Source organism: Peromyscus eremicus, chromosome 5 (assembly GCF_949786415.1).
Source record: "Peromyscus eremicus chromosome 5, PerEre_H2_v1, whole genome shotgun sequence".
Taxonomy (NCBI): Eukaryota; Metazoa; Chordata; class Mammalia; order Rodentia; family Cricetidae; genus Peromyscus; species Peromyscus eremicus.
Genome location: NC_081420.1, coordinates 14840006 through 14855961, shown reverse-complemented (window position 1 = coordinate 14855961; position 15956 = coordinate 14840006). Strand labels below are relative to the sequence as shown.

Genomic DNA, 15956 nt, shown 5'->3' with positions numbered 1-15956 from the left:
CCTTTAGGTGGAAGCCTACCTTGGAGCCAAGAGTGGTCTCTTAGGCCTTAAACACATGCAATCCAGGTGATATGGAAGCAGGGGAAGGGGTGGGGGGAGAGATCCCATTTCTGAGATCCCTGACTTTGGGACTTGATGGAGCACAAAACTACTAGCCCCTCAGTTTAAGCCAGAAGGCTGTTCTGGTCAGTTTGCTGACCTCAGGTCAGTTGGACTGAGGATCCAGAATAGTGAGGTTTGTGGATGTCACCGCGGGGAGACCCTGCGAGGGTGCCATGTGTGAAGGCATATTCAGAGTAACAGTCTTCTACTTCGGTTGCAGCCATTCTTTTGGAATCCAGAGTGGACTGGACTTGCTTCCCATAGGCTACAGTCCTTCCTGGGACTGTGGCTTTGTAAGATGATATAGGTCCAGCTACCAAACACAGCCAAAGGTTCTGGTGGCCTGATAAGGGCAACAAGCACCAAGGCTCACCGTCACTGAGACCCTGGAGACCAAATTAATAGAATCAGTCAAGAAGTAATTTCCCCCGGAATTTGGAGGTCACAGCATAGTAGGCAGACGCCGGTGGGCCCGGCTCGGTGGCTGCAACTCCGGTCCTTCCTGACGCCTCCCGGGGTCGCAGAGCAGCGGAGCACCGGTAGTGCAAGGCCGCAGACGCGGCTCTTTAAGTAGCAGGGCCTGACCGACCGAGCAGGCGCAGTCCCAGGCCTCGTCACGCGGTTCCGCCCTGGCGCCGCAGCCTGAGCGGCCAGCAGCCTTCGGCACGGTTCGGCCCCGCCCCTAGACGCGCGCGCATCTGCCGCGCAAACCCCGCCCCGCCCGCCAAGCAAGCGGCCTAGGCTGGGAGTGCTAGCTGCAGGCACTTCCTGGCCTTAACTAAGCCGGACACGCCTAAACCAGGCTGCAAGGAGATCCAGGTAAAAAGATGGCATAAAAAGCAGCCACACTTGTAACTCCAAGTTTAGGAAGGATTTAATGCAGATCAATTTTTCTCCCTTAGGCCTTTATAAAAGTCACTTTTGACTTCTCAGCCTGATTGTCTTTAACGGAACTCAAAACGTTGTGCTCAGAATAATTTTCATATTAACCACCTTCTAATGTCTCTCTAGAATTACTCTGACAGGGCACCATATTTCTGAACTTTTTGTTATCGGATGAAGCTCTTCATAAGCTACCTCAATTTGAAATAAACCTCTGTAAAATTTATGCTTTTACAAGTGAATTTAAAAGCCACACCATACTTTATACTAAAAGAATAAAGATTTTTATTAAGCATTGTAAGTTGCATTCAATAGCCTCCAGATACACCACACCACAATCCATCGACAGTCAATCAGACCCAACAGCAGTTCATTCTTCACAATCCATGAGTTAGGGCGGAACTCCCTTCAACTTACAGTAAGATCCTACTTAGCTCTTGCGGGCAGGGGCTGGGGAGTTACACCTCATTTCTGATCACTAATGTGATGAAGAGCATCGGAAGTATATGAAACGTAAGAAGTGATTCTGATTCAAAGTACATTGTTTGGAAACAGTAACAAAACATCGAAATGATAGAAGTATACCTGCTTCTACTAAATTCCTGATGGGAAACTTCTCAAGAACAAGCAATCTGTTTTCCTGCTACAGAAGGGGAGGGGTGTTTTCTTTTTTTAAGATCAAAGGGGTTTTTTTTTTTCACAGAATTTCATATTTTGCTAATATGAAGGCATAAAACAGCAACAAAGAACAATAATGCACACAGCAGTGAGTACACCAGGGTAATGTCGATATTCCAAACGGCTAGATAATTTTGGGGGGTTTAGAATAAATGCAACAGAGGTCAATAATCACAAAATTTTAAGGTTAGAGCAAGATCAGTCAATGACTAAACAGAGTTAACATCTTTTATAGGACTATTACTGATTATTAGCATTTTTGTTTTGCAAATGGGCACATACTGGTAAGAATGGAAGAAAGGACAATAACATGCATAATATTAACTACACACTTTAAAAATTATGAACCATGCAGAAGTTTAGCTCAAGTAGTAGTACTAATGGTCTACATCCGATTCAAAACCACATAGCTCATTGATCACAGATGCATGGTATTAGTCACGAAGTTTCAGAACACATTGTGTTGATTTTGAAAGGTCATTTGCATCTTCTATGATTTCAACTTTATCTCCATTGAACTTGCTTGTAAAGTATGTATGATGTACTGTGTATTCAAAATCAGCACAACAGTAGTTTACTCTATAATTTTTTTTAAGTTTTGATAGTTGCACTTTTTTTTTTAACACAAAAGAACCACATCAACAGTGATGGAATTTAAGTAAGAAAGAAAAACTGTGGTTGTGCCTTATTTCTTTCATAATCATAAAAATCAAAGCCTTAAAACAAAGCTTCATTGTGAAACAGTAATGCAGAAATCAAATATAATGGCATACATATGGTGCCAAATGCTAAAAATTATATTTTTAAGCTATATATACTTAAAGACTGCCAAAATTTGTTTTCTTTATAGTTCAAGAAACACAACTCTAGGCTTTTGTCATAACCAGTTAAAACTTTGTGTACTTCATTTTAAGTGCGGGAGTCAAATGCTCTTCATTTTCTTTCTCTCTTCTTTTGTTTTATTGTAGCATTTTGACTACAACTGGTTAAAACTAAAAAACTGTGTTGTTTAAATCTCTGATATCAAAGAGGGATCTGAATTTCCAAAGTCCTCATTTTTCTCTTACGGAAAGGACAAAATGTACGTAACTGCAGGCTCTCTTTCTCTCCAGATATTCCGAAATCCTTACCCTTCCAGCGTCCTTCACCCTCTATAAAAATAAGTTTACTCTTCTTTATTTAAGACAGCTGCCTCCAGAGCAGCCTCCCTGCGGCAGGCGCTGTCTGTACTTAGTGCATTTAAGTGAGGATTTGTATTGCACGTTTTAGAGTCATTGTTCAAGGCACTTTCAGGGTGGCTGGGGGCCCGAGAGTCGCCTGAGCTCCCATTCAGCTGGGGCACTGGCTTCTCCTCGGCCATCACTCCATTTTCAGCCAGGGACCCTTCTGAGGACACGGCAGAGGACTTGGATTCCCCCGATTTTGACTTCAGTTCCTTGGCCACTTCTTCTGCTGACGCAGCATAAGGAGGCCTGCCCTGTTGAGAAGAAGAGGTGACAAGAGCCTTAGGAATGGAGGAAGCGGGGCTGGACTGGGGACAACATGGACGGACAGGGACACACGGCTTGGCCATAATGCCTCAGCCAGAGAATTCAAAAGCAAAATGTGAGAGGCTAGGCCCCCTGCCTCTGTTCTGCTTGGCCTTCAGCTGTCTTGGCTAATTCCTTCTGTGGCCCCTTCCTTCAACATCTCTGCTGGTAATGTTTGTTTTGACATGACAAAGTCCCTTAGAGTGCTCCATCTAACCCTTTACATAGTACCTAATTATTTAAAGTTACAAGCACCTTTTGGTGAGTCTCCTCTGAAATGGAGGCTGTCCTCATACTTTCCAAAATGCACAGGTAAACAAACTCAGTCAGGCAACCTCAACACAAAGCGAGGCTGTATGAATCACAGCACAAGGGCTGTGAATGACCTCTTCTGGATTGCCCCTCCTCCTCTAAGCAGGTCGACAAATAATTCCCTTGAAAAAAATGGACCTTGAGCCTGACACATTTCCCAACACAAGGCTCTCCGAGATGGTGATGCCTACATACTGACATGTGACAAACACTGTGCCCTGGCAGATTTCTGCTGCAAGCCTTCTCCCCTTAGAAACCAAGTTTCTAAGTCATCAAGTTATGACAATCTAGGACTATAAAAGTCCCTTTAGACAAATGAGACTGAATAGGAAATGGGAGCTGAAGAAAGGGTCACGAGTGGGGAGTGACTGTCAATAGGGTTCTCTGGGAGTGAGAAGGATAGTGGGGCTCATAGTGACACTTGCTCAAGCTTGAGGACAGACCAAAGCCACCAAAATACACACAGCATCAAAGATGATCCAAACCTTAGCAGGCATTTCACCAAGACAACACAGAAGTGACATAGCAATTACATACACATGAAAAGATGTGATAAATATCAGGTCACCAGAAAAATAAACATTTAAACAATGTATCACTACACAATGATTAGAATGGTCAAATGGCCAGGATAAGAAAGGTATTGTTTATTTTTGCTCTTTGGGAAGGCCTACCACCCAGTTCCCAAATAAAGCAGACATGGAGGCCTATTCTTAATTATAAATGCCAGCTCTTAGCTTGGCTTGTTTCTTGCCAGTTTTCCTTAACTTTAAATTATCCCATCTACCTTTTGCCTCTGGGCTTTTCCCATCCTCTTACTTCTGTAAATCTGCCCCCGCCCCCCCAGGACCGAACCCAGAGCCTTGCACTTGCTAGGCAAGCACTCTACCACTGAGCTAAATCCCCAACCCCTACTTCTGTACATCTTACTCTTACTCCGTGGCTTGCTGTGTAGCTGAGTGGCTGGCCCCCTCTTCCTTCTCTGGCTACTTCTTTTCCCAGATTTCTATTTCTATATATTCTCTCTGCCTTCTAGCCCCACCTATCTTTTTCCTGCCTTGATATTGGCCATTCAGATCTTTATTAGATCATCAGATGTTTTAGACAAGGCACAGTAACGCAGCTTCAGAGTTAAACAACTGTAACATAAACAAAAGCAACACACCTTAAAATAATATTCTGCAACAGTAAGCAACTCTCCCTCACTAATGGCAGGAATATAAAACAAAGCTGCCACTCAGGAAGGCAGTTCAGTAGCTCAGCACTAAGCTAATTCTTGCCATGTGATCCAGCTATTTTACTCCTAGTATTTACCCCAGAGATGAGAACTTGGGAAACTATAAAAAGCCTACACTCAGTGTTGCTCATTTGAGGTGCTAGGGATCAAACCCAGGGCCTTGCCAGCACTATAGCACTAAACAATACCCCCAGCTCCACTGAGATGTCCACACAGTTCTGTTAATTCAATTGCCCAGACTGTAAGCTACCAAGACATCCTTTAGCAGGTGAACAGAACAAACTGAGATGTGTCTAGACAATGGAGTATTATTAAATTAAAAGGAAATAGACTCACTATTCACAAAATGACAAGGAGGAACTTAAAATACATATTGTAAAGTGAAGAAAAAACAGTCTGAGGGGCTAGAGAGATGGCTCAGTGATTAGCAGTACTGGCTGCTTTCCAGAGGACCCAGGTTCAATTCCCAGCACCCACATGGCAGTTTACAGTTGCCAGCAGTAGTGGCACAAGCCTTTAATCCCAGCACTCGGAAGGCAGAGGCAGGAGGATCTCTGTGCGTTCAATGCCACCCCAGTCTACAGAGCTAGCACTAGGACAGCCAGGATACACAGTGAAACCCTGTCTTGAAAAACCAAACCAAACACAAACAAAAACCCAAAAGTCTGAAAAGAAAATAAATGGGTGTGATTCTATCTATTTAACCTTCTGGAAAAGGCAAAACTTGGGGGATAGTAAAAATAATCAGAAGCTCCCAGAAACCTCAGACAAAGTAGCAGAAAATGTTTAGGGTAGTGAAACTTCCGCCACAATATGGGAATGCAGACCCCTCCGCACATTTCTGTTTGAACTTGTGGAATGTATGGCACCAAGAGTGATGTCTGACATAAGCTAATGTTGTGGAACATTTGTTTAACTAGGTAAACATATGTTACATTTATTTATGCTGCATTTGTTTAATTATGTAAAGATGTGTTGCTCTGCCTGCCCAAGGCACCTGGTTGGTCTAAAAAAAAGCTCACCAGCCAGTAGCAGTAGACGGCTAAGCCAGGCTGGCGGGCAGAGAAAAGAAAGAATCAGGGGGAGAGAGATGCCCAGGGCCAGCCAGGCAGCTGCCAGACAGACAGACACAGAGTAAGACATACAGGATGAAAGGTAAAAGCCCTGAGGCAAAAATGTAGATAAAGAGAAACTGGTTAAATTAAGTTCTAAGAGTTAGTGGGACAAGCGTAAGATAAAGCCAAGCATTCATTACTAATAATAAGTCTCCTCCGTGTCATGATTTGGGAGCTGGTTGGAGGCCCAAAAGAAAGCCTGCTACAAGCTATGAACTGGGGAAATTCTGTGTGTCCTAGAGGTGCACCAACTGTAACAAAGGCATCACTTTGAGAGAAAAGTAGACAGTGGGAAGGCAGAAGGGAGTGCAGTAGTATAGGGAAGTCTACCTTTCTTAGTATTGTGAATCTAAAACAATTCTAAAAATCAGTCTTTAAAAACAAACAAAAAAACAGCTGGTCCTGGTGGTGCATTCCTTTAATTCTAGCACTCAGGCAGAGGCAGGCAAATCTCTGTGAGTTCGAGGCCAGCCTGGTGCACATAGCGAGTTCCAAGACAGCAAGGGCTATGTAGAGAGACCCTGCCTCAAAAAATAATAAATAAATAAACATAAACAAACCCAAACAAGTAGGGCTCAAGAGGGTAAAAACACTGACATTCTGATTTCAATCCCAGGAATGTACACAAAGGTGAAAGAAAAAAAAAACTAATGTGACCAAGTTGAGCTTTTTAGTTCTACGTGGCCAGTGTGGTTCATGAATATATACACATGCACCATACTCACACACATACAATAGTAAATAAAAATACATACATAAGGTGTGACATGGTGGTTCATATGGCACAGTGGTCCACAACTTTAATCCCAGCACCCAGGAGACAGTAGCAGGGGATCTCTATGAATTTGAGGCCAACCTGGTCTACATAGCAAGTTCCAGGCCATCCAGGGCTATGTAGCCAGATTGTCTCAGAACAATAACAACAACCAAAGAAAGGAAAAAGGAAAACAAAAGAAAATAAAAACCCTATAGATAAACTGAAGCCTGAGTTATAAAACAAAAGAGAAGAGAGGAGACAAGCAATGAGGAGCCTGCCAAGTATCAAAGGCAGACATACAAGAGCCAGCGAGGGCCTCTGGGAAAGGCAGCAAGGCTTCATGGGAAACCAAACGGAGCACATAGGTCTAGCGCACAGCTGAGTTCAATGTGACTGACATTAGGTAAGTTGAAGAAAATGGAGTAAAGCAAGACAACAGTGGAGAAAGTCTACAAGTCAGTGTCCTGATTAGGAAAACAATCTTCACACGGAACAGTTTCCTTCAGTCCTTCCTAAGGGGCAATTCTTCAAGTACCCACTGCGAAAAGGGCTTCAGAGACCAAAACAGATGCCTGCAGCCTGAAGGGGACGTGGGACAAAAAGGTATTTATAGAACCAAGACAAATGAGGCAAATCATGGCTCCCCGCCCGGATACCAAATGAGAATAGCACAGCTAGTGCTTAAAATGAGGGTGGTGCGAGAATGCAAGGGGCACGGGCACACACACACACACACACACACACACACACACACGCACGCACACACGCACACGCACACGCACACGCACACGCACTCCCTCCAGCTGTTCTCAGCACACTGGGAGCAGGTACACAGCCTGTGTGTGCAGTCTGTGACAAAGCACTGACTAATTATGGATGAGTTCATTTAATCAACTCCCCCAGAAGCAAGATTCTCCAAGATGGACAAGAGTACATTTAGATACTATAGCAGAGTACTAGTAAATCTGTTTGAACTCATCGAGAATTTTATTGGGACAGGGAGTGAGAGCACACTGTCTCCATATGGCAAGCCCAAGGTGCAGGTGTCCATAAGGAGGCTACAGGGAGTTCATGCAGGGAAAAGGACATTTGAGACGGAGAAGAAAGATCAAAGAAAAGCATAGATACAACAGGTATACATGAGGATCTTATCTTTAAAATAAAGTGGGGCAGGAGAGAGCTCGATGGTTGAGAGCACTGGCTGCTCTTTAAGAGGCTCTGAGTTACATTCCCAGAACCTGCATGGAGGCTCTCTAACTCTAGTCCCATCTCCTAGTCTCTGAGGCTCATGGTGGCCAGACATACATGCAGGCAAAACATCCACATACATAAAATAAAAATAAGCAAGTCATCACACACACACATACACACACACACACACACACACACACACACACACACACACACACACACTTCTTTTTGAGACAGGGTTTCTCTGTAGAGCTCTAGCTGTCCTGGAACTTGTTTTGTAGACCAGGCTGGCCTGGAACTCAGAGATCCACCTGCCTCTGCCTCCTGAGTACTGGGATTAAAGGCGTGCACGATCACCACATGACTGAAAAATACACAAATCTCCACACACACACACACACACACACACACACACACACACACACACACACACACCAAAACAAACAAACAAAACATCCCATATATCCCATATATCATATGTACATGTTTAATCAGGAATTGTGATCTAGCCTGTGGACCGAGTAACTGTTGGTATCTAGCCAAAACTCTCAAAACCCCATCAGATGGGGTGCAAGCTTTGAATTGCAGCAACACTCAAAAGATAAGAGGCAGATGGATCTCTATGAGTTTGAGATCAGCCTGGTCTACATGGCAACTTCCAGGCCAACCAGGGCTACACAGCGAGACCTTGAATATTTTCCACTAAAGAAGTTGCAAACTCAGAGACAGGTAGCCAGGGGAGCCTGGCCTCATTTGGTCCAAACAAGAGGTCAAGCACCACAGGTACCACCCTGGTGAAGTTCCTCAATGAAGGGGAAGGACTTGGGCTCACAAGGAGTTTTATGCAAACATGGAAAGCACCTATCAGCCAGGTATCAAATCAGAAGACTGAGAACTGCCAATGGAACTCACTGCCCTACAGTCAGGACACAGGCAGGGGAAACAGCCTGGAGGGAGACATGGGCAGGAGTGACAGAGGAACACCGTGCTGGCATTACCTGAATTGCTCCCTGGCTTTTGTAGCCTCTGCCATAGTACCTTCCACCTCTTCCAAACGTTCTAATCACCGGAGTGGAAATAACTCCCCTTGGACGCCTGGGTCAATACAGAAAGACAAGAGCAAACAGACTTAAATCTACCAAAGATTATGTTTAAAATACTCTCAAATAGATCTTATGCTGTGCAAGACAGCAAGTATTAAGTATGGTCACATCAAATCCAAGGAATCATTTTTCTGGTTCATACCCAAGACATTTGACTCCAAAACTAAAATTATAAATATTTTTTAAAATAAATAATAATGACTAACCAAACAATTATACAATGTTATATAAGAGGATTCCATGTAACACTAAGAATAATGTTAAACAGGACCTATCCAGTGACATAAGAACAACTCCTTTGCTGGGCAGTGGTGGTGCACACCTTTGATCCCGGCACTAAGGAGGCAGAGGCAAGGAGTTATCTGTGAGTTCGAAGCCAGTCTGGTCAACAGAGTGAGTCTAAGACAGCCAGGGCTACACAGAGAAACTCTGTCTCAAAAAAACAAAAAAACAAAAAAAGGGGGGGAACAATTGCTCAGGAGGAGAAGCCAGTCAAAGGCTATTTTTTGCCCTTACACAAAGCACACACCATCCAGGTCGAGAGCTTACCCTCTTGTTGGTCCTCCCACAGACACCACCTGCAAAGGGAAGGGTCCTCGGCTCCCACGGCCCCGCCTGCTTCCAGCCCAGTGGCCCACCACGGTGCCAGCTATTTCTAGCTTCCCTCCCTGAGAAGGAATAGGTTGGACTCCTGCACACAGAAACAAACAAACAAACAAGAAGATAAGATCTTTACAACCACGGCATTAGGATCAACAAAGAGAAGCAATTCCCACTCAGTTCTGGTTCCTATTTCGTATGATGCCATTTACTCTGCTTTATGAAGATTTTATTACAGAAAGCTCTCTGTGCACACCATGCAATTTCATTATTATTATTATTATTATTATTATTATTATTATTATTATTACTATTATGTCTCTCTATGTAGCCCTGGCTGTCTTGGAAATCTTCAGGTTGGAACACAGGCTAGCTTCAAACTCCCAGAGATCCACCTGCCTCTACCTCCCAAGTGCTGGGATTAAAGACATGCTTGCCCCTACACCGTGTGATTTCAAGCTCTAAAAACCCATAACACAGCTAAGTATGGTAGTAAACACCTGTGATCAAAACACTTGGGAAACTGAAGCAGGAGGATTGTGGATTTGAGGCCCAACAGCAGTATATAGAGAGGGCCTGTATAAATTTAAAAGGGGGTGGGGTGGGGAGAGGGACGGGGACTGATGTGATGGCTCTTCCATCCAGTAACGGTCCTTGCCACTAAGTCTGATGGAGGAGCTGTGTTCTATCACTGAGCTCCAGGTTTGCAGGAGAACCAACTCCTGCAAGTTGTCCTCTGACCTCCGTAAGTATGTAGCATGTTCATACACACGATAAATAAATGTTTAAAATACAAAAATGAATGGATCTGCAACTGAGTTGGATTCCAACTGCCAAAGTGAACTCCTATTTAGGGAAATTCAGAGTTGAAATGTAGCTGCGTGCAGCCGGCTTGCCTTCTACACTACCAGACCGACTTGTGCAACCTCAGGATGCCTTTCTCCAGGTAAACACCTCCATATTTATATCATTAGCCAAACATTAGAGAAATCTAGACGCAGCCCTTCCTCTCTCACTCTCACAGTCCTAGGAATTGAGCCCAGGGCCAGGCACAAGCTGGGCAAGTGCTCTACCTTTGAACTATATGCCCACCCAATGAAACAGGGTCTCACTGTGCAATCCAGGCCTGCCATCAACTCTTGACCCGCTTGCTCTGTGTGCTGGGAGGAATTATAGGTGGACTACATAGTCACCATACTTTTAAATTAGATTTCCTTAAGTACAAACTTAAATATACACTGTACTCACCAAACTTCTATTAATTACTGATAGTGTGAATATTCTAGTTTTCTGACCTAAGCCATTTCTTCAACTGTTAAGTATAGGAAAACTGTTCAAACAAATGAGCCTGAACACCTTACTCCTGAACTTATCACAAGTCCCTACCATCCTGGTGTCAAGACATGTGCCTAGGACTGACTCACGAAGCTGGGGAGGCACTGGAAACAGGTCTGCCCACCAAGTTACCCACCCTTTTTAGGAGGGGCCTATGTTTCCTGTAGACACATGGTAAGAGTATAAAGAAACAGACAAGACGGGTTTTGTTTTGAGATAGGGTCTTAGCTGGCCTGGAGCTTGCTATGTAGACCAAGCTGGGCTCAAATATGTCTCTGCCTCCAGTGTGCTAGGATTAAAGGAGTGTGCCACCATACCCAGCCAGACAATGTTTTAATAGCTTATTTTATGCCAGTAATATTATTTTACCAGTTAATTAAGATAAATAATGTTCTTTTGAGATACAATCTTACCATGTAGTATTGGCTGACCCAAGACTTGCTATGTACACCAGACTAGCCTTGAACTTGTGGAAATTTTCCTGGCATGTCTTCTTTTTATTTTACTTTATTTTTTTCCTTTTATTAAAAATAGATTTTTTTTTTTTTTTGGTCTCACATAATATATCCTGATTACAGTTTCCCCTCCCTCTCCTCCTCCCAGTTCCTCCCCACCTCCCCTCCCATCTGTATCCACTCCCTTTCTGTCTCTAATTAGAAAACAAACAGGCTTCTAAGGGATAATAATAAAATACAATAAAATAAAACAAAAACTGACACATTGGAATTGGACAAAACAAACAAAAGGAAAAGAGCCAAAGAGAAGGCACAAGAAACAGATCTACTCGTTCACACATTCAAGAATCCCATAAAAACAATAAAGCAGAAGCCATAATATATACTCAAAGGACCTGGTGCAGACCTGTGCAGGCCCTGTGCATGCTGCCTCAGTCTCTGTGAGTGCGTATGTGCTTTGCTCCTGTTGATTTAGAGGGTCTTGTTTTCCTGGTGTCCTCCATCCCCTCTGGCTCTTACACTCTTTCTGCCTCCTCTTCTGCAGGGTCCCCTGAGCCCTGAGGGGAGGGATTTGATGGAGAAATCCCATTTAGGGCCTGCCCCTGTCTAAGGGCTGGGATTACAGGCATCACTACCACCGCCCTACTAAGAGTGAAGTTTTACTAAGCTAGTTTACATCTATTTTCCGTCTTCAACACCTTGCATGCACCTGTACTCCAGGTCCACAGCTGATATGCTTCAGGCGCACACTGCACAGGATGAGTGTGAACAGGACAGCCAGGAGGCAAGGTAAGCTCCTTGTACTTTCTCCTCCTCCTCACACTGTCCCAGGGAGCACTCTCCCCCTCGTTTTCTCCAGCCACAGGACAGACAGCATCAGAGTCAGCTCCAGAGGGAGCTCAAACATATCAGGGTCAAGAATTACAGGAGCAGCCAGAAGGCAGAGAAGCCCTCAAGAGGCTGAGCAACAGGAAGGTAGGAAGGTCAGGACCCACTGGGGCTGCAGACAACTGATCCTCAGCCACATCTTTCCATACACCATGCCTCTTGCTGGCCATTGTAAGTGCCCAGGTAACTGAGTTGGCAAATGTTACCATCCAAAAAGGTATGCCTATCCTGAAAGTAACTCGGAATGTATCAGACTGACGCTGCACCATGACTTGATGGCTTCAAGTGACAGCAAAATTGCAATAAACTATTTTCAAACCAAGACCAACACAAATGCAGAGAGATGTAAGGAAAATTTACAATAAACTACTTTAGATTAGAATTTCCTTTAAAAACATTTCTGTAAAACAAATAATCAGAAGCTTTTGTGTGCCAGGAGTTCTGCACCTGCTGGCATCTTCTACACAGGTACAAGCACCTTTACCAAAGGATGGCTGCATGACATACACCACTATGCAAAGCCGGCAGCCTAGCCCGTGAGCACAATGTGTTGGCCAGGTCACACTGGTACACAGACAAGTTCTCTTCTAGGTGGACACTTAGTGGCCTACCCTGGAAGCAGAGACGGGACAACTACAACAGGGTCGCTGCACAGACCTAAGGGCAGAGGGTCAGTCAGGGACCCATGAGAAAAAGCACTACATTAGAGATGGCTTGCGAGGACAGCCAAGGAAGGAAGGTGTCAAATGCTGGAGCAGAGGAAGTGCTGGCAGGCAGAAGTCCAGGAGAGGTGTGGGTAATAATTACCGCCCTGGGACTTGCTAGTCCTGCTGCTGTCACTGCCTGAGAAGGCTCCACAGTGTCCCGATGCTGCTGCCACCCGGAAGGCACGGTAAGGGCCTGTTGCAACGGTTTCCCCATAGTGGCCTCCAAAGCCACAGACTCCTGTGGGACCCGGGGTAGAGAGAAACAGGAAAAGCATGAGCAATGGAGTTCAGAGGGACCTCCCATGCACAAAAGTAGGCACAACAGTCCATATCTCTTTCCACTTATGGCCCTTGTGCTATCTCAATATCCCACTCCCTCCTAGCCAGAGGACATCACTAAAGGCCAGCCTTCCTCAGCAGTCATTCAATAGGGCACTGGCTGTGAGCTCCTAAAGACCTGCAGATGTGGTTCCAGAAGAGAGTTCCCTCTGACTCAGAGGGATTTACTTTCCTGTACACATGAAAGATGACTGAAATCAAGGTGACTCCCTTTTTCTTTCTCACCATCTTCTTCAGGATCCTACTCTCTCATCCCTACTTGGAAGAATTATCGCCATAAGATGGATTCCTAAAATCCACTATTATAGGTCTCCACATGGCAAGCTATGGTGCCACTAGAAGGACCACACGCTCTGTCCCCACTTAACAGATTTCCAAAATATGACTCACCTGCAAAGCCCCTACCCCTGCCCTGTGAGGGCGGGACTGGCCCAAAGTGCCGAGGGTACACAGATGCTGGGTAGAAGGGCAGAGCAGGAGGTGGTGGGAAGGGGAGTGGGTGGTTCTGCCGGGAGAAGTTGAGCCCCTCCAGGATGCTCTGGCGCATCTTTTCTACCTTGGCAGCCTGCTCAGCCTGGAAGTCAAGACAGGTAGGTAAAAACATCATCCACATGTTACTACATCTGAGCAGTCACTAACAAAACAGAGCCACTACTGTCCAAAGTCCGCATCTGCATGTTCTCCTAATTCTAATATTTTTAATATTTATTTTTAACTATCTGTCTCTGTGTGGGTATGTGCACATGTGTGAAGTGTCTGTGAAGTGGTCAGAGCCCCCCTGGTGCTAGTGGTTGTGAGTTGCCTTATGTGGGTGCTGGGAACTGAACTTGGGTCCTCTGCAAGAACAACACATGCTCTTAACTGCTGAGCCATCTCTCTAGCCCCTTACCTACTCCTGATGCTCATTCTTAACACCTAAATCAACAGTCGGGTGCTTCCCTGGTCACTCTAAGACCTACATATACAGGGTGTAGGACACGACAAAATGACCCTAGCTGAGCTCCCGTGGGACAGCACTGCTACTTAGTGCAGCTCATACTGAAAAATGGGGCTCCCTGCTGCCCTAGTTCTGAATTTTGCCCCCTTTGGTGGCTGCACTGGTTAAGATACTCCCACAGTACTGAAGCCTTCTTCACGGCTTGAAAAAGGATACCAGGCTATGATGTGCCACAAGCTTATCCTGTTGGCCATGAGCTCAGCGATCACAATCAAACAACATACATTACCTCTTAAGTAATGAGAATCAATGATCTGTTGAGAATGATCCATTGAGACACTCAGTTTAGATAGAAGATGGCAGATGTAGTGAATAATTTTATGTCAACACGAAAAAAGGCTAAAGTCATCTGAGAGGAGGAAGCCTCAATTAAGACCAGGTTGCAGGCAAGCTTGTAAAGCATTTTCTTAATTAGCAACTGATGGGAGAGGGCCCAGTCTAGTGTGGGTGGTGCCATCCCTGGGCTGGTGGTCCTGGGTTCTATAAGAAGGCAGGCTGAGCAAACTAGAGGGAGCAAGCCAGTAAGCAGCACCCCTCCATGGCCTCTGTATCAGCTCCAGTTTCCAAGTTCCTACCCTGTTTGAGTTCCTGTCCTGAGTTCCTTCAACGACATGATGACATGGCAGTCTAATAAATCCTTTCACCCCAAGCTGCTCTGTCATGGTGTTTCATTACAGCAACAGTAGTCCTGACTAAGATAGCAGATTAGCTTGTACACTGCATTCCACTATAGTTCAAGATGGCCACTCTGTCCCCAACATACCTGACCATCACAGAGGTCGATGAGTGGGGTCTTTTCCCGGCTGGCTTTGAGAAGTTTGGACTGGAAGAGCTTTCCATCAAAATACATCCAAGGACAACAGTGTTCCCAGGGGATGGGTTGCCCACACGCATCATTGGCAAACAGTGCCATGTCTACTCCGCTCATGAAGAGAGCTGACAGCTGAATTCCTCGGGGATCTAGGTTTTCAATCTTTAAATTGAAAGAGTAATTTATATAAAGTAAGAGTACTACAGTATCACACTTTCCCACTAAAACTCCCCAAAGTTAATACGGCACAATCCTCAACAAGAGTACCACCTTGGCTTTACCCAGACCCGGTCTTACTCAAAGCAAACAACGGTTTTTGTTACTACAATAGTTAGGAGCACATTTTATGAACATACTGATAGCTTGACATCTGTAAATTACTACACAGTATGAATACTATGGTGCTAAGACTGGACGTGACAAAGGGACTGACGAGGCTCAGTCTCCTTCATTGCTCAGAGCCCCACAATTCCTTTGGGAAAGCCTAGATCTGAACACCAGCCCTGGGCTAACAGAAGGGTGTCCAAAAGGAATGTTTTAAGATCCTGCATTTTTCAAGTAGCTGTATTAAGAAATTACTTGGCATAATTTCATTTTGAAATAAATTTGCACTATATGTTTGTTGCTTTACATGTCGTTTCAAAGAAGCTTAATTAAACTGTCAACATGTTTTAGCTCATAAACAAAAGAATGCAAAGAGAGAAACACTGTACTTGAACTGTGCTTTACTGGTATTCCCAAAACCTGTGTCTTCCCTAGGCTGACTCTCCTCTCAGACAACGGGCAGAGTAAGACACTTGACATAGTCCTATGGACTCTTAATCATCGGTGTGCAAAGGACCTAGTTTATGGACTAGCCAGGACAAAGGTTTAATTCTGCTCTGGTTTCTTTCTTCTCACCTCAACAGTTTTTCAAGA

At 44.7% G+C, this 15956-nt stretch overlaps 1 protein-coding gene across 2 annotated transcripts in view; it reads right to left on the bottom strand.

The window, feature by feature from the left end:
* Positions 1–1245: 1245 nt before the first annotated feature.
* Fam120a (family with sequence similarity 120 member A) overlaps positions 1246–15956 on the bottom strand; it is a 98200-nt gene continuing 83489 nt past the window's right edge. Inside the window, exons 13-18 of one of the 2 annotated variants that reach the window (XM_059262984.1) lie at positions 14991–15200; positions 13621–13804; positions 12992–13129; positions 9456–9597; positions 8802–8898; positions 1246–3139 (exon numbers count right to left, since the gene is read on the bottom strand). In XM_059262984.1, the coding sequence (XP_059118967.1) occupies positions 2828–3139; positions 8802–8898; positions 9456–9597; positions 12992–13129; positions 13621–13804; positions 14991–15200 (1083 nt within the window). In that variant the 3' untranslated portion in view covers positions 1246–2827. Of the gene's footprint in view, positions 3140–8801; positions 8899–9455; positions 9598–12991; positions 13130–13620; positions 13805–14990; positions 15201–15956 lie in introns of those variants that run through there. The other variant, XM_059262986.1, reaches the window with a different exon arrangement.